Below are 24319 nucleotides of genomic sequence, written 5' to 3'. Positions count from 1 at the left end.
GACCAGTATGGATCCAGACCAGCCTGGGCATCCGGGCAGTCTGGAAAGTATCCATGCTGTTCGTTTTAAAAGCCTATTGATATTAAAGAAACTGTTAGCGAAGAGCCTGCCGCACAGTCTGGTCTGGATCCATGCTGGTCGCAAATGCACTATGTTGGTTTTCTTATTTCTTTTGTATGATTGCTTTTTTTGATATATTTACACACATTAATCAGCTCATCTTTGTTGGTTGAATATTGTAATGTATGGAACTTAAAATCTGATGTATTTACAATATACTTTTGCTTAATATACTTTTTCCTTATCTGTAGATGATATGGGCAAATGCAATAATGGAATTCATCATCTAAGTCATTTTATCAAATATTATTTTCATTTGCATCTTAGCATTTCATCCGAAATCATATAATGAAATAAAAAATACTAATGTAATTGTATGGATTAGAACTATTGCTAAATATTGGACTGCACGAGAAAATTGTATGTGTATACTAATCGTTTCTCTCGTGCAATCCAGTATCAAACTAGAGCTATCACTAAAGGTGATGAATGTACCCCCCCCCCCCGCATGCACTGACACAGTACATTGCAATTTGACGCACACAAGATTGCATAATTATGTGGACTGTATGTATATAGACTGTATGTATACAGTATAGTAACAAAAAACAAAGTCCCATAACTATGCAGAATATTTATCTAAAAGAATGTAACATGCACCATGCACAACTAGGGTTGGTACTGATCACTTGTGTGAAGTTTCATTAAATTGTGTGCAAGGGTTTGGTAGATTAGGCACACACAAGATTGCATATGCAGACTGTATGTACATAGTATGTTAACAAGAAACAAAGTCCCATAACTCTGCAATTTTTTTTTCTAAAAAAACCTAACATGCCCCATGCACAACTACTGTTGGTACTGATCACTTGTGTGAAGTTTCATTAAATTGTGTCAAGGGGATGAGGAGAGATGGTGCGCACAAGATTGTGTCTATGTATATAGTATAGTAACAAAAAAACAAAGTCCCCTAACTCTGCAAATTTTTTTTCTAAAAGAACCTAACATGCCCCATGCACAACTACTGTTGGTACTGATCACTTGTGTGAAGTTTCATTAAATTGTGTCAAGGGGATGAGGAGAGATGGTGCGCACAAGATTGTGTCTATGTATATAGTATAGTAACAAAAAACAAAGTCCCATAACTCTGCAATTTTTTTTTCTAAAAGAACCTAACATGCCCCATGCACAACTACTGTTGGTACTGATCACTTGTGTGAAGTTTCATTAAATTCTGTCAAGGGGATAAGGAGAAATGGTGCGCACAAGATTGCGTCTACGGACAGACGGACAGACAGACAGACGGACAGACAGACAGACAGACAGACAGACAACCTGAAACCAGTATACCCCCCCCCCCTTACAACTTTGTTGTCGGGGGGTACAATAAACTGTCCAATATTAACAAATATTGGACTACATATGGAAAATACAGTACTGAGTCCCATTGAAAGTAGTGTTATATTTAAAATACAGTACTTACTGCGAAAGAAGGGTGGAGGCGGGACTTTTGATTATATCGTAATGATAGTATGTCGTTGGTCTTCTACGTACGGTGCCCCTAAAGTGACATGTTACGCACTTTTTTCCACTTAGGTAATGTGAGACTTTTTTATTTCGTTTAAACGAAATAACTATTTCGTTTAAACGAAATCATTTCGTTTTAACGAATTAGTTATTTCGTTTAAACGAAATAGTTATTTCGTTTAAACGAAATGATTTCGTTTTTACGAAATGTTATTTCGTTTAAACGAAATGATTTCGTTTAAACGAAATGATTTCGTTTAAACGAATTAGTTATTTCGTTAAAACGAAATGTTATTTCGTTTAAACGAAATGATTTCGTTTAAACGAAATAACTAATTCGTTTAAACGAAATAACTATTACTATTATTATGATTTCGTTGAAACGAAATAACTATTTCTTTTAAACTAAATCATTTCATTTAAACGAATTAGTTATTTCGTTGAAACGAAATGATTTCGTTGAAACGAAATAGTTATTTCGTTAAAACGAAATGATTTCGTTTAAACGAAATAGTTATTTCGTTCCAACGAAATCATTTCGTTTAAACATCCCAGCGTTGATTGCAAAGAAAAAATGCGTGTCTTGATCTTGAGTAAAAACCGTTGTTTTCTGTCATATGTAAAAAGACGTGTCCGTTTTGACAGTATATTTAGCGTACTGCTTCTTCCCCATTCCATGTGTCATTTTGAAAGTCATAGAGTCAAAGCGTAATCTGATGCGTTTCTGCATAATTTCAGCCTATCACAAGTCCTAGGAGAACATAAGAAATAAAAGTCATAGGTCACCGGTATTGACATAAGAGTTATCTGTCCTTGAAAACTACATATTCCCCAATAAAAAAAATATATCTTTCATTTGTATTTCTTCCAGTTACAAGCTTACAATACGTCTGTAAGGGTATCTGCATCTAAAACCTTACCTAATCCCAATTGCTACACATGTGAAAAAATATTTGAACCGTGTACCACTTGCTTTTTGTAGTTATCGTTTTTGAAATGTTCTCCAATGTTTAATTTAATGCATGACTTCTTTTTATGCATTTTGACAGGTTTTTGATAAATGTATCTACCCATATATTTCAAATATTTTCTCACGCGAAACGTAACTTTTTTCTAGTAAACGTTAACAACATCTAATATTGGCAAACGCAAATTCAAACTGCGTTATTTCGGTATAGGTTGATAGATATAATCGCAAACGATCTTTAATATAACGTCAAAAGTCTTTCATTTCAAGCTTGAACAGCAGAGTAGACAGGTGTCCTATTTTTTGTTTAAACAAAATTTTCCGACTTGCACAAATTAAGCACATCGAGGTTCAATGGACATACATATAGTGTTATGTTGGTACGTTTGAAGACAACGAGCGCTTTGTCGTTTCCGTAGAAACTTGCATGCAACAACATTTTAACCAAGTACATGTAGTATACTAATTTTGCTGATATTTACAATCCTGGGTTAACACAAATTCTCAAAATTAATGAAGATCTTAGATTACATGTATTTTCCAAGTTTTGCAATGAGATTTTATACAATGTTTGACAAGAGTGCTTTAAAGCTTAGATATTTTATATAATTTTAAAATGACTGAATATTTTCGTTTACATTATTCAGGTGTTCATCATTACTTTATAGATGAAGTATGCCTGAAAAAAAGATACACGGTCGCATTAGTCAATGGACACTTTAAGCTACGAAACGTGCATTCACTCTGCACTTTTGCATACGATAGGGTATTTATGAAGCAAAACAAAATGTAGTTTTTAAAGTAAACTTTTCATGTTTTTATGTAGAACATATTTTACAGAACATATATTTACATCATAATCATATTAATCATAATCTAGGAAATTTTGACAAAAAATAAGTCTCAAAAGACGTGCCGAAAAGCGGGGTACGAAATGACCATTTTCGATATCGTCAAGGAATACGAAATGACCAAAATGGATACGAGTTGACTGGAGGACGAGTTGACTGTAAATCGTTTACGGGACATCAATTCGTATCAGATTGGCAGAGTTGGCAGCTTTTTAGTCGAACTCTGCCGCAGTTTCATTACAGAGGGGATTCAGGTTTACGACAGGAGTCTTGCAACGGATTATACTGTCTAACAATACAGCTCAGAGCACCTGCACATCGCTTTAAAATTGTAACTATTCCATACGAAAACCTGCGGTATTTTTCATCCACTAATCAAAATGTAGTTTCAATCAGCTGTTAAATGTCCTTCACCCCCAGATATTTTACAGGTAGTAACCTGCCTGTTTTCATCCACCAGTCAAAATGTACAATTTCAATCAGCTGTTAAATGTCCTTCACACCAGATATTTTACAGGTAGTAACCGACCTGTTTTCATCCACTAATCAAAATGTACAGTTTCAATCAGCTGTAAAAATGTCCTTCACCCCAGATTTTTTGCAGGTATAGTAACCGGCCTGTTTTCATCCACCAATTAAAATGTACAGTTTCAATTAGCTGTTAAATGGCCTTCACCCCGGATATTTACAGGAAGTCAATGGGAAATCAATACCGACCTGTGGCCGCAAAATTCTGTTAAGGAACTCGTAATGGCAAATGGCATTTTCCGTTCTATGACATATTCTGTCTGCATATGAGATTTTAGCATTCTCCGGGGGTTACGAAAATTGAGTGGTTTTCTGTTCTGGTCGAATGATCTTGAAATTGCATACGAGGATTCGTAATCACGCCGACCTTTCCCACCAATTGTTGTTACAGATCCACTACTGTAATTTTGCTTGCTCAAATCACTTTATTTTATTGGGTTTAACGTCGCACCGAAACAATTATTTGTCATATGGCGACTTGCCAGCTTTGATGGTGGAGGAAGTCTCCAGATGCCCATCTGTGCATTATTTCATCACGAGCTGGCACCTGGGTAGAACCACCGAGCTTCCGTGAGCTAGCTGGATGGCTTCCTCACATGAAGAATTCAAGGCCATCGATGAGGGTCCAAGTGATCTGAAGTCAGCGACCTTAACCATTCGGCCATGGAGGTCCCCGCTCCCTTGGATCCCCCATCCGAACCCGCCATCCAAGTCAAAAACATATCAACTTGTTTCTTTATGCATATGAGAGAATAGTCATTGTATATAAAGATGTGTACCTCTTTTCCATGTCCTTGTAGCCAGTGTGACGGCTTTTGTGGAATATTTTTCAGTATGCTACACAGTTCTTTGTACTTTAACAAAATAATCAAAGCTTTCCAAACACCCAAAGAAATTATTCCTATAAATATCACTGTCATCAAAGCATCCATGTTTGTAAACTGTGTTTAAATCATGAACAAGATTTCTATTAATGCAGTGACACGATTAATTGTTCACGATTCACTGTACAATTCACCATGCGCACCAAGATAATGTTACATAGAGTATATATATAGAAATAGTTTTGTAGATGGTAAATTGATTAGCGTATATTTCAAATATACTTAAAAATCTGTATATTATATTACTTGTGAACGGTTGTAATCAGCTATGTGTTTTTACCATACCATAAAAAACTTAGTGATTTAACATTTTGGTTTAAGGCTATCTCTGCGTGCCACATTTCTTAGCGGGGATATGAAAGCATTCAAAATGCTGAAAGATTTTTTTTAAAAATAAGAACCAATATTGAAAAAGATATGGCAGTTTGAATTGAAGAAAATGGCTGTCATGGTTTAATTTCATATGTTTCTTGAGTGTAAGATGTAAAACATGACAGTTTGTTTCATTATAGCTGAAAAAAAGTTGAGAAATTGTTTTACAGAGAAAAGTAAATTCACTTAAAATATGTTCCTAGAAATTTTATAAATCTGCCATGTTGCCATGGAAACAAAATGGCGACCATTTTGATGAAATATTCAAATGCTTACAATTTTCTTATTTTTAAGCCGATTTTGAAAATTCTTTCACTCCTTTAAATGATTTAGGAATTTCTAGCAGAGGAAATTAACATAAGAACAACATTGCCTTTCCCACTTAGATGATAATATTGATGTAATGACGTTCAAGGAAATGACTCACATAGGGCCAAAAGTCACTGTAAATATGTTGCAATGCACAATTTCAGAGCCAGTGCTACAAGAAGAAGTACTTTTCTATGTTACAATTTTGTTCTCTTTTTTTGAATAACAAAGTTAAATATCCAATACGAAAAGCCATAGGTATTGAAGTCCCACAAAAACACAAGGGCAAAGATCAATAGAAATCGACACGTTCCAAAGAGAACACAGTTTTACTGAAACAGTACCGGTCAGAAGCGGTATTTAAAATCGTGGCAGCTGAAACACGCAGCCCTACTGTTGTCTGCGCCTCAACATGACAGGTAGTCCATTTAATGATCTCAGAACACTAGACGGTAGAAACTGGGGCTTGTGGTCCTTCACTGGCAACACCTCAAATCTACAAATACATAATATATAGTAAATAAATAAAGGCATTTTGGGAATGTTAAGCGAGTCTGAATGAAGCACTGGGGTGACGAAAATGTTACTCAAACTTTCAGTTTGATTGGCTCCCAATTTAATGAAATCATATCGACCTGTGATCCATCATTGGATATTTCATTTATATATATCCATGAATTGATAATGGCATTTAAATCTAGATTCAGCATTAGGGCGGCAACTTATCATGTTGCCCTATTCTTGTCGTCCATTATTCTGTACGTTTGAAACACTGATCACAAGTAACACGTGTATGAAATCTACATATAACACGGGGGTGCTCGAATCTATAACGCGAACGTATTGTCCAGCGGATCACTATTGTTTTAAGTAATTTAGTAGTGTTTTAAAGAGCATAATACCTGTTCACAAACTTTGCAAGCGCTATTTTTATTTCGTTCATGGCAAATGCTTGTCCGATACAATTTCTGCAAGAAAATAAAGTACATAAAGTTCATTAAATAAAAAAGTAAACTTTAGGCCATACCAAATTGATTTGTCGTTCGTCGGAACTACCGCATCAATGATTTCATTCCCGAGAAAAAGAAAAAAAATTCACCCGCCCGCACGGATGTAAAAATCTCCGAAAAAAAAAATTTTTTTTTTTTGATTACGCGGTCCGGAATGATAACGGCAAAACAGGTTATATCGCTGTTTTAATGCGTCAAAGTGATATTGATCGGAATTCATGCGTTCGTAATACATGTAGCTGGTGACTCAAACTCAAAAAGTCAGGAATTATGATGTTGTTCATCATTTGTTTTAAATCTGGAGTGTCTGTGCTAATGCCACACTTGGCCTTCGATGTGCCGGTAGGTGATGAAGTAGGCACGTTCTACGATTGTTCAATACAGAATACAGGGAAAAGAACAGAGCCCGACTTGTAAGACGTGCACGGAGATTCAATTAAAAATATTTGGATTTATATTCGGTATACATTGTTAAGATTATAAAACTCAATTTTAATGGTTTAAAAGCAAATGATTCATATACATGTTGTTTTTTTACCAGAAGACTTCGTCGAGCTTCTATGATGTCTCCTGTAAATTTATGCACCACCTCTATCAAGCGATTGTGCTCTCGTCCGAGTGGAGACAAGTTAAAGAGAAAGTCAAATAAAAGAAGTGGCTGCCTGAAAACAGTCTAATATATCATAAATTAGAGAAAGAAAATGATGTAAACCATAGTCATAACATGGACAAATTTAAATTGATTTCATAGGTACTTATACAATTCAAGTTAACACTTTCTATGCTGGACACAACTGATTCTGCCTTTGCGACCAGTGTAGATCATGATCAGCAAACACATCCGTGCAGTCTGATCATGATCTGCACTGTTCGCCATTCAGTCAGTAACTTTTTGGTGTGCACCCCTTTTAACGGTTAATGGTACTGTCCAAATTGAAAGATGGACAAGTTTATTATAGAAATTTAGCAGGGTAAGGGTTAATGACTAGTGGCTGCTCATTACAGGTGGCTGTTAGCACAGGTTTGACTTAATTTAAATCAATAATTAATTGCGTAGTATGATATTCAATATACAATGTTTATCCCTACAAGAGAGGCAGTTATGACATCACACTATCTCGGAACTACCCAGGTAACATGTCTTACAAAACGTATGGTAAGTTCTGTGGGAAAAGTCGTTAAGTTGCATTTTTTCTTGGCAAGAGCTTAGCTTTATGCATAGCAATGTTTGAAACAGCAGTGTGTAAAATAAAAGAAGTGGCTGCCTGAAAACAGTCCAATATATCATAAATTTGAGAAAGAAAATGATGTAAACCATAGCGCTTGAATTTCTGACTATTAACATTATAATTCGGTGAAAAGGAGGAATTTAACTTTTAAAGTTTGGTTGCACATGGTTTTGCAACGCATACATGAAATATTATAATCGTACCCGGTCTTTGTCATGGGTGGCGCTATAACAGTTAGTACTGGATGGCTCTTAGAATTTACTACTGTAAAAACCTGATCTCTGAATTATATCATTGGATATCATTGGATGGCATTTACTACTTCAAAACCTATGGTTTGTGTAGACCCTTTTTATTGGACGACATAGCTTTTATTAATGGATGGCTTTTACTACCTTGTAACCTGTACGTATATCTGATGGTAGAGACGTAATTCAATAGAAAGATTTATTCGTTTCAATTACTTTTAATGATGTTGAAATATTTGCTATATTATTATAACGATGTTGAATTAAATCATGTAATTAATACGTTATTGTGTTCTGTTTTATATTTCATAACCCTTGGTAGTGTCACTTTAGCTGTAAACTTCTGTATTTCAATGTTCTTGATTGTTAAAATGTTATGAAAATGTCACTTTGGCAAAGGAGATGTACACGTTTTTGCTGTTTTTGTGATATTTTGACGGAATTCACTATTTTGATGGCGTCCACAGATTTCGACAGATTTTACAGTATTGACGGCATTCGCGAAATTGACGGCGTTTAGTATTGTCATGTAGAAATCAATGTTATTAATGCTCTTTTGACGGTATACCTTGACGGTTGACGGAACCAGTGAAGTTTGACGGACTAGAGACCTATCTCTGATGACCTACGGGTTTCAACCATTTACCCGTTTTGACGGTGGAAAACTGAAGCTTGACGGCATTCGCTTTATTTATAGCCTTTTGCGTACTAATATCCCCAGAGTGAATAGTCCCGCCAGAAAAGTTTCAAACATAGCGCTGTCCAATCAGCGCGCACAGCGGCTCCAGTTAGCCAATGAAATCGTTACGCGTCACGATTATCGTCTGTATCAATTCGCCGTCAAGCGAGATAGATCCGTCAAAGGTCCAGTAAAAGCACTATTACAAGGTCCACACAGAACGGATCCCTAAAAGGGTTACAGCTTTGTAATCGGCAGTCTTAGGGGATTTAATATTTACTAACGGTAGTAATGCTGCTTGTTGGTAATTTCTCACAGCGTCTGGCATGGAAGGAATTAGCTTCCGTCAAAAGTTTGACGAGTAAATGTAAGCAATCCAGAGTTTATACGTTTGTCAACATTATTGAACGAGATTGTTATTGGCATGAACTCTGTTGATGATGGTAAATATCTATGACTATGAATAGCTGTCGTAAGTTTGTTTGTTGAAACATAATTTGCAATTGTAACGCATTTCCGCGATCATAACAAATCTTGACGGAATTCATGTCTTTGCCATTTGTGTACCAATTCACACTAGTTATTGGTCTATTAAGATGATTTATGCATCGTACGTGTTTGGTTTGGTCTGAAATAGTTCCTCACCCAGTTATTTTGTGATTGTACAATTATTTACCAATGTCAGCTAGACTGACTATTACAATATTATAGTCTGAGCTCATGTCTTAAACACATAGAAATCTCAAACTATCAAATTAAATGCGGAAAACATTTTCAACCTTACTTACATCATACGTTCCCAACTAATCATCGTTAAACGTTGTACAGCTTTGATTATACTCGTGTCTGTAATTAATGTGAAATAAAGAAGACATAATAGATAAATGAATAAAGGGAGAGAAACAATATAATATTTTAGATTTACAAGTAACAAACATTTACTGTAAATTTTTAGCCAAAACATTACAATTTTTTTTAAAGTTTAATATAATATGGCAATGGTGCTTTTAATTTTCAACGAAGGAGGACTGTTTCAAATTACATTTCAGAAGGCCACTTTTGAACAAAAGAGTCATGAAATAATGATGACATTGGCGAAGGAGCAATGGGGATCAGGGTGGATATGTGGGCAGGGAACGAGATGGGGGCATGTATGCGCGGTGGCTTCCCAACTTTGAGTGCGTGTATGGTCAGTATATGACTTTGCTCCCTCAACATTTGGCCCCAAAATCTTTATTTTCACTAAAATAACCCAATAAAATAAAGATACACAAATCTATCTGAGAGACTATTTGGATGTACTCTGGTAAGTAGATTATACGAGAAAATTTCTGAGAAAGTAATGCAAGTTTAGAAATAAATCAAAATAATAGAATCGCGGCAAGTCAAACGAAATATGTTGTAGGTTGCTATACTCCTAGCAACCTAATCGAATCTTAAAGTAGATTATAATTTTCAATATGTTACTATTTTAAATTCAAGGATGTTTTTACAATTTACTGTATTGCAAAATAGTACATCTCAAGTAATAAATATGGAGACTTAGAAAAAAATAATTCATTTCTTCTTTTCCAAGAATGTTACAATAAAACTGTTAAATATATTAAGTGGCGTGATTTACATACTGGTCCGACTCTAACATACTGCCTTCGTAAGACAATAAACATCTCAGAATTGTATCTAGGGCTGCACGACATGAATATGAAAATGTGTCCACCGAACCACTCTCCTGTGAGGCTTCCTCTAATTTGTCCTGTAAAATTGCAAATGCCAAAGCCAAAATGAAACAGAATTATTTATACGATAAATCCGAAATGGCCCTAGAAGTTTGTACCAGCTGTTTTATACTAGAATGAAATATTATTTATAAACAGTCGCTAATATAGTAGATCGTATATAGTGTAAACTTCAAACTTTTGTTCGGCAACAATACTACACTTCTGGGCCAAAAACTAAAAATCACTATATATAATATTCGGTATACATTGTTAAGATTATAAAACTCAATTTGAATGGTTTAAAAGCAAATGATTCATATACATGTAATTTTTTTTACCAGAAAACTTCGTCGAGCTTCTATGATGTCTCCTGTAAATTTATGCACCACCTCTATCAAGCGATTGTGCTCTTGTCCGAGTGAAGACAAGTTAAAGAGAAAGTCAAATAAAAGGAGTGGCTGCCTGAAAACAGTCTAATATATTATAAATTTGAGAAAGAAAATGATGTAAACCATAGTCATAACATGGACAAATTTGAATTAATTTCATAGGCACTTATACAATTCAAGTTAACCATTTTCATGTTGGACACAATTGATTCTGCCTTTGCGACCAGTGTAGATCATGATCAGCCTACACATCCGTGCAGTCTGACATGATCTGCACTGTTCGTTCGCCATTCAGTCAGTAACTTTTTGGTGTGTACCCCTTTTAACGGTTAATGGTTCTGTCCAAATTGAAAGATGGACACGTTTATTATAGAAAACTAGCAGGGTCAGGGTTAATGCCTAGTGGCTGCTTATTACAGGTGGCCGTTAGCACAGGTTTGACTGTATATATAATTCATTGCGTATCACGATATTCAATACACAATATTTGTCCCTAAAAGAGAGGCAGTTATGACATCACACTATCTCGGAATTACCCAGGTAACATATCTTACGAAACGTATGGTAAGTTCTGTGGGAAAAGTCGTTAAGTTGCATTTTTTCTTGGCATGAGCTTAGCTTTATGCATAGCAATGTTTGGAACAGCAGTGTTTCTGACTATTAACATTATAATTTGGTGAAAAGGAGGAATTTAACTTTTAAAGTTTGATTGCACATGGTTTTGCAACGCATACATGAAATATTATAGTCTGAGCTCATGTCTTAAACAATCAAACTATCAAATTAAATGCGGAAAACATTTACAACTTTACTTACACCATTCGTTCCCAACTAATCATCGTTAAACGTTGTACAGCTTTGATATACTCGTGTCTGTAATTAATGTGAAATAATGAAAACATAATTATAGATAAATGAATAAAGGGAGATAAACAATATAATATTTTAGATTTACAAGATAACAAACATTTATTGTAAATTTTTAGCCAAACATTACATTTTATTTTAAAGTTTAATATAATTTGACAATGGTGCTTTTAATTTTCAACGAAGGAGGACTGTTTCAAATTACATTTCAGAAGGCCACATTTGAACAAAAGAGTCATGAAATAGTGATGACATTGGCGAAGGAGCAATGGGGATTAGGGTGGACATGTTGGCTGGGAACGAGATGGGGGCATGTATGCGCGGTGGCTTCCCAACTTTGAGTGCGTGTACGGTCAGTATAAGACTTTGCTCCCTCAACAGTTGAACCCCAATCTTTATTTTCACTTAAATAACCCAGTAAAATAAAGATACGCAAATCTATCTGAGAGACTATTTGGATGTACTCAGGTAAGTAGATTATACGAGAAAATTTCCGAGAAAGTAATGATAGTTTCGAAATAAGTCAAAATAATAGAATCGCGGCAAGTCAAACGAAATATGTTGTAGGTTGCTATACCCCTAGCAACCTAATCGAATCTTAAAGTACGATTATAATTTTCAATATGTTACTATTTTAAACTCAAGGATGTTTTTACAATTTACTGTATTGCAAAATAGTTCATCTCAAATAATAAATATGGAGACTTAGAAAAAACAATTCATTTCTTCTTTTCCAAGAATGTTACAATAAAACTGATAAATGTCATAAGTGGCGTGATTTACATACTGGTTCGACTCTAACATACTGCCTTCATAAGACAATAAACATCTCAGCATTGTATCTAGGGCTGCACGACATGAATATGGAAATGTGTCCACCGAACCACTCTCCTGTGAGGCTTCCTCTAATTTTTCCTGTAAAATTGCAAATGTCAAAGCCAAAATGAAACAAAATTATTTATATGATCAATCCGAAATGACGCTACTAGATTGTACCAGCTGTTTTCTTTCTACAGTAAGGTTCACATAAGAACATTATAAAGTCGCCTCGCGTGAGATTATACTATTATTTTTTCCACTCAAAATGTTGCCATACCCTAAGGTATTGCTCTGCACTTTGCCAGATCATTGCGCATGCTCTGTGAGTAGTATTTAGCGGTTTAAAAAGAAAAAAGGAATGGCATGGTATTGTCTAATTTGGTTATCATCCGTAAAGAAAAATGTTGCGTTGCGTTGTAGACATATTTGATTCACCTATGATCATGATGATTCTGGAATTGAAATAAAGATGAAAATTCTTTTGATAAATCTGTAAACACACAAATTCTATAAATAGAATTCACAGCACAAAAGTATATTTGATAAGACTTATTTACGTTTATATGTGCCATGTGCTTACAGTATCGTAGGTGTGTTATTGGGTGTCAGTTTTAGACAAGTTGGTGTCCCTTCGTCACTTACCAGCAATGAGTCTGATACTTCATTCATTACACCCACATGCCCAGAAAGAATACTGGAATGGAACGCCGGGTTAAGTAAGCGCCTATTTCTTTCCCATTTCTTACCTCCACTTGTTATCAGACCTTCCCCTGAAAGAACATTATTTAAGAAATAATTTATAGCAAAAGAGTGTTTTAACACTATTTATGCACGATGGGCGACGTATTACCGCCCGAGTGTATAAACAGTGTTAAAATACGGTTTTAGAATCTAGCGTAAGAGTGTTTAAACAGAGAAAAAAGCATATTAGAATGTTGATTTGATAATCTTAGGCGATGTTTGCTTTGATATTTGAATACAATGTTAATACTGAACACGTACTGCTGGGTTATTGATTAGCCATACTGTAGTAAGAATAATTAAATTAAAAGTTATTTACGTATTTGTAATTTTAGTATTTTTCAAATAATGTTTCAATCATTTCATTTCTATCTTGTCCATAGTTACAATAGTTTGTGTGAATTTACTACATCTTTAATATCAAATAATACAACAATAATTCTCCAATATGCTGTGCAGGTTCCGACAGTCAGTGTAGACAATATTAGTAAAATTATAAATGTGTTTGTTTAAAGATGCATATAACGCCTTATGAAAATCTATCTTCTAAAACCATTCAATGTAATCAAAACTGATCAAGGATAAGACGTTTTCTTCCCTCTGTAGTGACTATATATAATGTAGCAAGAGCTCTGTCTTCAAAATTAAATATATAATGTGTTTGTTAAAACTTGGGATTGATATTTACGTAATAATATGGTAAAGGTAATATTATCTCTGCTGTTTTATCAATATATGAGAGTCAAATTATTTAGATAAACTTTGACGCCTGTACAAGTACGCTTTGACAATGTACTTTGCAAGTGTGCGAGGTTTGTTCTTAATCAAATTTATATTTGTATTCCAGGAATGGCCTTGTTAAAAAGCGAAAAGACCTTACAAGATTCGGCCCGTGGGATTTTCGCCGAAACTGGCAAAACCATTGTACCAGTATGTTTGTAAATGATCTCATTCAAATAATGATATAATTCAATATAGTGAAAATAGTGAAACTATAAATGATCAACAGTTGTATCTTTAATGCGTTTCAAAAATAAAAGTGGTTTCTTTCATTCTGTTTTAACTTATCCTTTTTTACTAAGTGATGGCTATGCCAAATATTTGCTGGTCCTATCTATATGTATATTATTGCCTGTTATACAACAGAAGAAACAAGAGGACCATGATGGTCCTGAATCGCTCACCTCTTCCCACATGACCCAGTTTTGAGTATGACGTCGTTTTTTTCTATTATTTGACATAGTGACCTAGTTTTTGAGCTCATGTGACCCAGTTTTGAACTTGACCTAGATATTATCAAGATAAAAATTCTGACCAATTTTCATGAAGATCCATTGAAATATATGGTCTCTAGAGAGGTCAAAAGATTTTAATAATTTTAGACCTACTGACCTAGTTTTTGACCGCAGTTGACCCAGTTTCAAACTTGACCTAGATATCATCAAGATGAACATTCAGACCAACTTTCATACAGATCCCATGAAAAGTATGGCCTCTAGAGAGGTCACAAGGTTTTTTTATTATTTGACCTACTGACCTAGTTTTTATGGCACGTGACCCAGTTTCAAACTTGACCTAGATATCATCAAGGTGAACATTCTGACCAATTCTTATGGAGACCCATTCACAAGTATGGTCTCTAGAGAGGTCACAAGGTTTTTCTATTTTTAGACCTAATGACCTAGTTTTTGACCGCACATGACCCTGTTTCGAACTTGACCTAGATATCATCAAGATGAACATTCACACCAATTTTCATACAGATCCCATGAAAAATATGGCCTTTAGAGAGGTCACAAGGTTTTTCTATTATTTGACCTACTGACCTAGTTTTTGACGGCACGTGACCCACTTTCAAACTTGACCTAGATATCATCAAGATGAACATTCAGACCAATTTTCATACAGATCCCATGAAAAATATGGCCTTTAGAGAGGTCACAAGGTTTTTCTATTATTTGACCTACTGACCTAGTTTTTGACCGCACGTGACCCACTTTCGAACTTGACCTAGATATCATCAAGGTGAACATTCTGACCAATTTTCATGAAGATCTCATGAAATATATGGCCTCTAGAGAGGTCACAAGGTTTTTCTATTTTTAGACCTATTGACCTAGTTTTTGACCGCACATGACCCAGTTTAGAACTTGACCTAGATATCATCAAGATGAACATTCAGACCAACTTTCATACAGATCCCATGAAAAATATGGCCTCTAGGGAGGTCACAAGGTTTTTCTATTATTTGACCTACTGACCTAATTTTTGATGGCACGTGACCCAGTTTCGAACTTGACCTACATATTATCAAGGTGAACGTTCTGACCAATTTTCATGAAGATCTTATGAAATATATGGCCTCTAGAGAGGTCACAAGGTTTTTCTATTTTTAGACCTACTGACCTAGTTTTTGACGGCATGTGACCCAGTTTCAAACTTGACCTAGATATCATCAAGATAAACATTCTGACCAAGTTTCATGAAGATCTTGTGAAATATATGGCCTCTAGAGAGGTCACAAGGTTTTTCTATTTTTAGACCTACTGACCTAGTTTTTGATGGCACGTGACCCAGTTTCGAACTTGACCTAGATATCATCAAGATGAACATTCTGACCAACTTTCATAAAGATCCCATGAAAAATGTGACCTCTAGAGTGGTCACAAGCAAAAGTTTACGGACGGACGCACGCACGCACGGACGGACGCACGGACGGACGACGGACGACGGACACCGCACGATCACAAAAGCTCACCTTGTCACTTTGTGACAGGTGAGCTAAAAAAAACGTAATCACTAATTACATAATTACAAATATTTACACAGAATGATGGCAACATTCATAAACTAAAAAGGGAAGTAGTTGCTATAGTTTAAATGTGACAAGTAAAACTGTAAGAATTTCAACTCCCTAAAATCCCCAAATATTTGTCCTTTTATAACTATATATTTTTGGAAATGTCTTTCTAGCTCAAATAAAACAAAATTGATCGTATTCATATGTGACTTGTAATAATTGCAAGTTTAATGTTTATAGGCCCATTGGGCTGGGTGTATTTTGTATGTATTTGTATGACCTAATTTTGTAAAACTGTTTACACATGTCACTATAATAAACAATTTACTTACTTACTTACTTACTTACATACTTATAGCTTTAGTCATATTGTATCTATTCATAGCATAGCAATGGTGTAGTGTATTACTTGATGTTTCGTTTTCGGTCTATTTCAAAGATTATTACAAAGCATATCTGTGGTTCATGTTCTGTAAAGACATATTATTCTATACCTATTTTATCTATCCAATCGCGAACGTTCATGTACATTGTGCTGTATAATATATATTTGCACTCATACCAATTAAGCTGGGAAAAACTAGAAAAGGCAGGAATACAATATTCAGTGAAATATTTTTAATTTAAACTATTATTATAGTAAGATAAAATAGATATGGAATAAAAAGGTTATTTAACACTGTACTGTACAATACGAGATATATTTGGACTCGTACCCAGCTGAGAAAACCATATTGAACTCGCCTAGCGGCTGGTCCAATATGGTTTTCTCAGCTGGGTACTCGTCCAAATATATCTCCGTATTGTACAGAACAATGTTAAATAACCTAATAATATCTTACTGAGTATTATAATTTGTTTCAAGTAATAAATGTATAACCGCCTCTCTAACTCTCTAACCTATCCATGGTTCCATTATTCTATACCAATCTGTAAGTCCATGTGCTTTATTTGGTGCTTGTTTGATTAGCTGTTGAAAAGTTTCAGAAGGATGACACACTCCTAAAATAGGAAATGGACCGTTCCAAATGCAGTACATTCTGCCACCCCCTTTAATGATGTCCATTACATAGTTGTTGTACGTTATCGAATCTTTCACCTGCAAAATATTGAAACGAGTTGTACTTAAAGACGCGCCACAGAATAACTGTATTCTTTTGTATTTCCATGATGGTTATTATACATGATTTGCATGATAAAAATGAGAAATACAAGTAACTAGTTACAAGTTGACAGTGATGTATATCAGGCCAAGACAATGTGTTTAACGTGTAAACATTTTATTTAATGAATATAGCAGTATGTATATTATTTGATGTATTAAGGCAAATTTAGTCCACACTTTGCTTCTACAGGGTAAAACAGCTATTTATCAATGTTTTTAAAACTATACTGAAAAGAGACTGACTGATTAAGTTTGCAGATGAAGTTGTGAAAACACATTTATTAAGAGAGGGCCTGAATTGTCCACCTGTCATATTGTAGTATAGCAGTATTAGAATGATTTACACGAATTTCATGTGGGTGGAAAAAATGTAGGCCACTAGGTTGTGGTGGGTCTTTTATTAATGAAAATGTTATATCTACTTGTTTTCCACTTTCTTGACAAGCATATAAAATAACACAGAATATATTCCGCTCCATTGTATAATCACTCATGTTATACTTTGAATCTTTGAAGTTGTCCAGTTTGTTCTTTGAACCAGAAACAGTGTTATTATTTTAGGAAATAAAGGATATTTTTGCATCCGAATATTTTGATTGACTTTTGTCATAATAGTTGCCCTAAATGTTAGTTGTCAGTCGTAATAGTCATAATTAATATAACACTTATAATGACTATTACGCCAGATAAAGAATGTACCAGAATAATACAGTATTTTTACAACAGTAAAAAAGTAATGAAGTGACGGTGCGTCGTTATACCCAACAAATTTTCTGCGACAACGACCGAGCGCTCGTTTTCTACAAACATACCAACATAATACTTAGACTTACAAAGTCTGCTGAGATTAAGACATCTGTATTAATGTTTATTTCTTTCTTCATAGAGACACCACATTTTTTCAGAAAACCATTTTCTCTCAGGCTCATCTCAGCAAACTAATAAAATGCAATTCTGAGGTTATATAACGTCTTGAGCAGCTATTTCTCCAATAAAAAGAACGGAAATTAGCCTTTACTCCTCTAGATAGAAGAATTTTCTTTCTCCTGCGACTTCATTAGAGACAAAAGCGGTGAAACCACAGTGCAGCATATTTTAGGTAGAATATTACTGTCCGTTGATAACTTTGCACGAATGGCGCAGTTTCAAATGCTAAGGATTTTCCACTTCCAGTTTGGAAAAAAAATCCTTCAACATCATTTTTCTGATTTGCACGAATATTTGTGTATCTTAATTGTTGTAAATCATATAGATACATATAGATCATATAGATACAGATGGTGGTTATTAGTAGGGATGAAAGCTGCCCGGTTCAGGTCGATAGAGTCAGCGGTTAGAGATATTGTTTTTTTTTTTTTCAGAAAGTGCTGTTAGAGAGGATTGATTTTATGGCCAAGTGACTCTAACGACTGATGCCAGTCTGCATTATACTAGTTTATTTGTTTATTAGAGCCTCTATCACATACATACAATAACAATATACATTTATAAACATACATATAATAGTACATAACTGTTCTATATAGAACTATTAGAGACTATACATTATACATTTATTCATCGTTAAAACAATTCTTCTATTAAAACCACTTCTATATACACTAAGATATATTGTACTATCTAAAAGCTTATTGCTATGTACACATGTTCATTATGAAATATGTACTACATGTGAGGACAATATCATGGAGGAACCAAGATTCCGACTCATTCTGCCCCGAAGCATTCATAAGAAGACAACAAACAATCTTGATTCTCCCACAACATTCTCCCACATTACTTGCACAAAAATGTCTGACGCCGTTGTAAAATTAAAAAGCAGGTTTTTGCACAATCTCTTATAATATCATCATTTGTAAACAGAAGTATGAATTTTTCTTCCTCTGTCATATTTCCAAAATCTACATTTAAATGTATAGCTTTTTCAAATAGTAAATTACATAGATCATTATACATTGGACAAAAGAACAGAGTATGTATTTCTTTTTCAACTAAAGACACACAAAACGGACAAGTTCGAGCAGCAACAGGCAAGTTTTCATACCGCCCAGTTTCAATTCTCAACGGAGCAACACCGGCTCTAAATTTTGCAAAGGCAGCCCTGTGAGATCTAGACATAATGAGTTTACAATAAGTTTCTACACCATAATCCTGTTTAATTAACTTATACTTTCTTAACTTATTACCTCCTCTTCCATTAATTCCATTAATTCTATTGACATTTTGTAACCAATTATATTTAAAATCATTCATTATGTAGTCTGTAACTTTGGTATTGAGTTCTCTTTTATTAATAGTTGTCTCATTATTTACAATAAATTCTGAACAATTCATCTTACGTAACAATGTTTTAACTCTAAAATTCCAATTCCTACATCTGTAGTTACCAATCTTGTCTAGATATACAAAAATTCTTTATTCAACCTGTTATTATCCATTTTACTCATACGAACAATGAAATTATCAATGCTAATCCACTGTCTAGCGAGTGGCGATGTCCAGCCCATATCGCCTGCTACTGCACCGGTCGGCGTATATCGCCCTACACCGAGGAAAAACCTCATAGCCCTATGCTGAATAGCATCAACACAGGAATATGACCTTTCCCCCCAAATAGAGGCACCGTATGCAATAACAGGCCATATAATGTATAGGTCCATTTAACCTCGATGTACTCAATTTGGTCATGTCGGAAAATTTGTTTGTGCAAAACAGGACACCCGTCTCACTCTGCTGTTAAGTTTTAAATGACATGTTGTTTTATTGGTAAACTATGAGAGCAGCAGCAGAACAAAAATGATCAGCCGATGTCTCGAGTAAGAAAAAAGTCACGCTAAATATAACACTCTTTGCGTGATATTGAAGACGTTTTAATGTAGGGAAATTAAATGACTGCATTATCCCTCAACGCAATTAAATTTCTATGAAATGCGCGGGAATGTCCGAGTTTTTTTCACGTTGACGTCATTTCCTTTTGAATTATCCGATTTGGGGCCGTTATACGCTTTGCCACGGCATGCGCATATAAAGAGAAGATGGGAGGATGCTGTGGTTCTGTTCCCGATGGCTTGGATCTGCTGGCTATATCGCTTGTTGGACCACTTGCATTGGCTGTCACACGGTGATGCTCATTATATTATCATTAGAAACATATATTGAATAATGTGAAATATGTGATATGTAGAAATTTTATATATATAGTCCCTTGTAATTCAAATTTGAGTGGCCATTTACTTGTGTTTTATTATGTATATGTCATGTTTTTATACTGTAAACATGACTGAAATAAACAATAAACTCTATATAAAAGGATGTTTTAACAGCACGTGAGCGCGAGAATCTCTCTTCTGTCCTGTTAAAACACCCCCGAAAAGTGACAAAAAACAGGAGTTTATGCTAGAATGGTTGCAATTAAATCTATCTATCTATATTCAAATCTGGATACCGAAATATAGCAATTTACGCAGTTTGACTTTGCGTTTGTTGTTTACACTAACTAGAAAAAAAAAATGTTACAATTCGCGTGAGAAAACTTAGAATATTTGCAACGGGTAGATAATTTATCAAAACTTGTCAAAATTCGGATGTAGAAGTCGTGCATTAAATTAAACATTGATAAAGATTTCAAAAACGGTAACAACAAACAACTAGTATATCTTTAATGTGTGAAAGAACGTTTCATACATTGCCTATGCAATCTTCACATTGTAGAGGATATTAAATAATAATGATAATAACAACAACATTGCACACGGTTCGAATATGCAATTTGTTCACATGTGTAGCAGTTGGATTTAGATGCAGTTACCCTAACAGATACATTGCAATGCCCCTTTGGCGAGCGGCGCGGGTCTTGGCAGTTGCACAATAAAATATATCATAGAATGACAGTGTTTCAGTGACGCAAATATTTTGAAAAATACTGGAGTGTACTGTATAGAGCATTTCACAGAACTCTGATTTTTCAACATTCTAAGTCTGGCATAATTCCTTTTGTTATTTATCGTATCGGAGTAATTCAATGAAAAATCTGCGAAACAGATATTAAACATTTTGAAATCTTAGATAAAATTATTAATGAATACTATAGCTAGTGCGGGCAAGTTGTCGTGCCAGAGCGATCGAGCTATTGAAGTACACACTGTCCAAGGTAAAGTTACATAGAACTTTCTACAAAATATGGTTATATTCCTCAAAGTATCCGGGGCTGCCCAATTTGCAATTTTAGACACTGTCACGATCCCTGCCAGTAAGCATGAGTGGTTTGATAAACTATAAATTTAAATGATTATCGTTGTAATATGTAGCACAAATGTGACAAACAAAATATATTAACGCTGGAATATAGCAAGAGAACGCATCTTTTGCCGAAAATTTTTCAACAGTTTCAAGGGGAGGCACAACAAACTAATCCGCCAGGGATGGAGCCCCCTCCGTCACCTACCCCACATTCGCAGCATCTCTTCTTGGTTCGTAGCTATGCTGCTCATATCTGGCGTACAGTTCGTAATGCATCCAGGTACACCTCTGGAATTGTTTAATACTTTTTACTTTGAAACACAAACAAAGTTTCTATTTTACGAAATAGAAGAAGTGTTTGCACCCGAATATTTTTAATTGTAATATTCGTAATGAATATTAGTCGTAAAGTCGTACTTATAAATATAGCACTTGTAATGAATACTAAGCAAAAAAAAGGACGCAGGGTTGTTACAACAGTAAAAAAGCAAATGGCAACGTTCTAAGTGGAAAAGCGGCATTCAATGAATGCAACTAAAATATTGAAGTAGGGGTATGTCTGCAAATGTATATAAGTGACCACCGACCGAGCTAATAAAAATATAGACGTATCAATTAGACACAAACATACAGAAAGGATGAATTTAACACACAGCATGGCACCGCCTTGGTATTGTTAGTGCCAAAACCACCGCTGGGTGGTTCAGCTAGTTTATAAACGCTATCATGCTCCTTACATGACCGCGTAAATAATATAATATAATAGAATAAATAGAAATGTGTAATTTATGATGTTTTCTATGTTAAATGTATCATTTTCCTATATAAATCGAGGATTTATTCGTAATCGTACCGAGTTTTCCCATTGTTGTTACATAGACATAGTACTAAAATCAATCAATGACAAAAATATTAATCCTATCCTGCATTTACCTGTACACCTGCATGACACAAGTTAATAGGAATAAAGAAGTAAATGTATGGATTAAAAACTTAGTGATATGTCATTTCATTGTAATGTAATTTTCATGGTAAATACTGAAGAGTTTTTTCTTGTTTTTATATATGATGTGTGATATGGTACAAATAATATTATTTCTAAATTTGCACTGAGATATGTTCTTCCCGCAATAATCCGGATATAACTGGGGATTAAATATTGATCAATGACTTGATAGGTAGGACTATCTGCAAGAGCAGCTACAATGAAATTAAATAAGAAGTTTCGGAAAATCTTAAATAATATGCTTCAAAATGATCAAATCAAGACTTAAGTATTATATATACACATATAATTATATGTTATTAGCTTTGTATCGGGAAATATGCACGAGTTCTTCAGCGGAAATATTGCGCGACTTTAGGAGCGCAATATTCTTCCGCTGAAGAACGAGTGCATATTTCCCGATGCAAAGATACTAACCTGTTTATTACATACGCATCTATACGTATAAATATTATGTAAATATCATAAATATGTTCAACAGCCCGAACAGGATTGACAGTACTAAACAAAATAGAAAGAAATAGTGCAACAACACACACTGAATTACGTCACACACCCAATATGAAATTCAGGTGTCAGTATATGGAAAAATATTGACGTTTCCGGTACCAGTGTAACTTTACGGGAATAGAAACGAGTATGTAATAAATGTTATATATCAGCAACAAGCTTACTTTTTTTAAATCTAAAATACCGTAACTGACTTGCTAAAATCAAAAACATATGAGCCGCGCCATGAGAAAACCAACAGTGGCTTTGCGACCAGCATGGATCCAGACCAGCCTGCGAATCCGCGCAGTCTGGTCAGGATCCATGCTGTTCGCTTTCAAGGCCTACTGCAATTAGAGAAACCGTTAGCGAACAGCATGGATCCTGACCAGACTGCGCGGATGCGCAGGCTGGTCTTTATCCATGCTGGTCGCAAAGCCACTATGTTGGTTTTCTCATGGCGCGGCTCATATTAACATGTTTCTTTATGCATATGAGGGAATATTCATTGTATATAAAAATGTGTACCTCTTTCCCATGTCCCTGTAACCAGTGTGACGGCTTCTGTGGATTTTTTTTCAGGTTGCTGCATAGTTCTTTGTACTTAAACAAAATAATCAATGTTTTCCAAACACCTAAAGAAATTATTCCTATGAATATCGCTGTCATCAAAGTATCCATGTTTGTAAAGTGTGTTTAAATTATGAGTAAGATTTGTGCGGGTAACTTCCTATTAATGCACTGACATGATTAATTGTTCACAATGCATTGCACATGCACCATGCACAGTAAGATAATTTCAACATTGAGAGAAATAGACGGTGACTTGATTCGCGTAAATTATCAAATGTACTTTAAAATCTGTAGATCTATGTTATTTTACTTGTTAATGATTGTAATCAGTTATGTGTTTAACCATATAAAACCTAATGCTTGAAACTATCTTAGCGTGTCAAATTTCTTAAGATAATAATGTTGGTGTAATAATGTTCAAGGAAATTACTCACTTAAAAAGTCACTGTAAATATGTTGTAATGTACAATTTCAGAGACAGTGCTTCTAGACGAAGTACTATTTTATGTTACGAATTTGTTCACTTGTTTTCTGAAAACCAAAGATAAATGTCCAATAGGAAAAACGATAGGTATTGCAGTCCCTCAAAAACAAGGGCAAAGATCAATAGAAATCCCAAATTCCAAAGAGAACACAGTCTTACTGAAACAGCACCGGACAGAAGTGTATGCACGGATGAGTAAATACAAACAAGTAATTGAACAATGTCAAGTAATAAGATAACAAGGACAAATATTAATAATATTAACCCTTACCCTGCTAAATTTCTAAAATGAACTTGCCCATTTTTCAATTTGGACAGTACCATTGGCTGTTAAAAGGGGTGAATATAAAGAAGATACTGACTGA

General features: G+C 34.7%; 1 protein-coding gene across 4 annotated transcripts in view; it reads right to left on the bottom strand.

Moving 5' to 3' along the window:
* Positions 1-23726, bottom strand: part of LOC123534588 (cytochrome P450 4A2-like) — a 36937-nt gene extending 13211 nt beyond the window's left edge. The window contains exons 1-2 of one of the 4 annotated variants that reach the window (XM_053518993.1): positions 23426-23726; positions 16899-17097 (exon numbers count right to left, since the gene is read on the bottom strand). In XM_053518993.1, the coding sequence (XP_053374968.1) occupies positions 16899-17097; positions 23426-23578 (352 nt within the window). In that variant the 5' untranslated portion in view covers positions 23579-23726. Of the gene's footprint in view, positions 1-4712; positions 5113-16898; positions 17098-23425 lie in introns of those variants that run through there. The other 3 variants (XM_053518995.1, XM_053518996.1, XM_053518994.1) reach the window with 3 other exon arrangements.
* Between the last annotated feature and the right edge of the window lie 593 nt (positions 23727-24319).

This window comes from Mercenaria mercenaria, chromosome 12 (genome assembly GCF_021730395.1).
Source record: "Mercenaria mercenaria strain notata chromosome 12, MADL_Memer_1, whole genome shotgun sequence".
Lineage (NCBI taxonomy): Eukaryota > Metazoa > Mollusca > Bivalvia > Venerida > Veneridae > Mercenaria > Mercenaria mercenaria.
The sequence above is the reverse complement of the archived record's forward strand: the minus strand, read 5'-3'. Positions and strand labels throughout refer to the sequence as shown.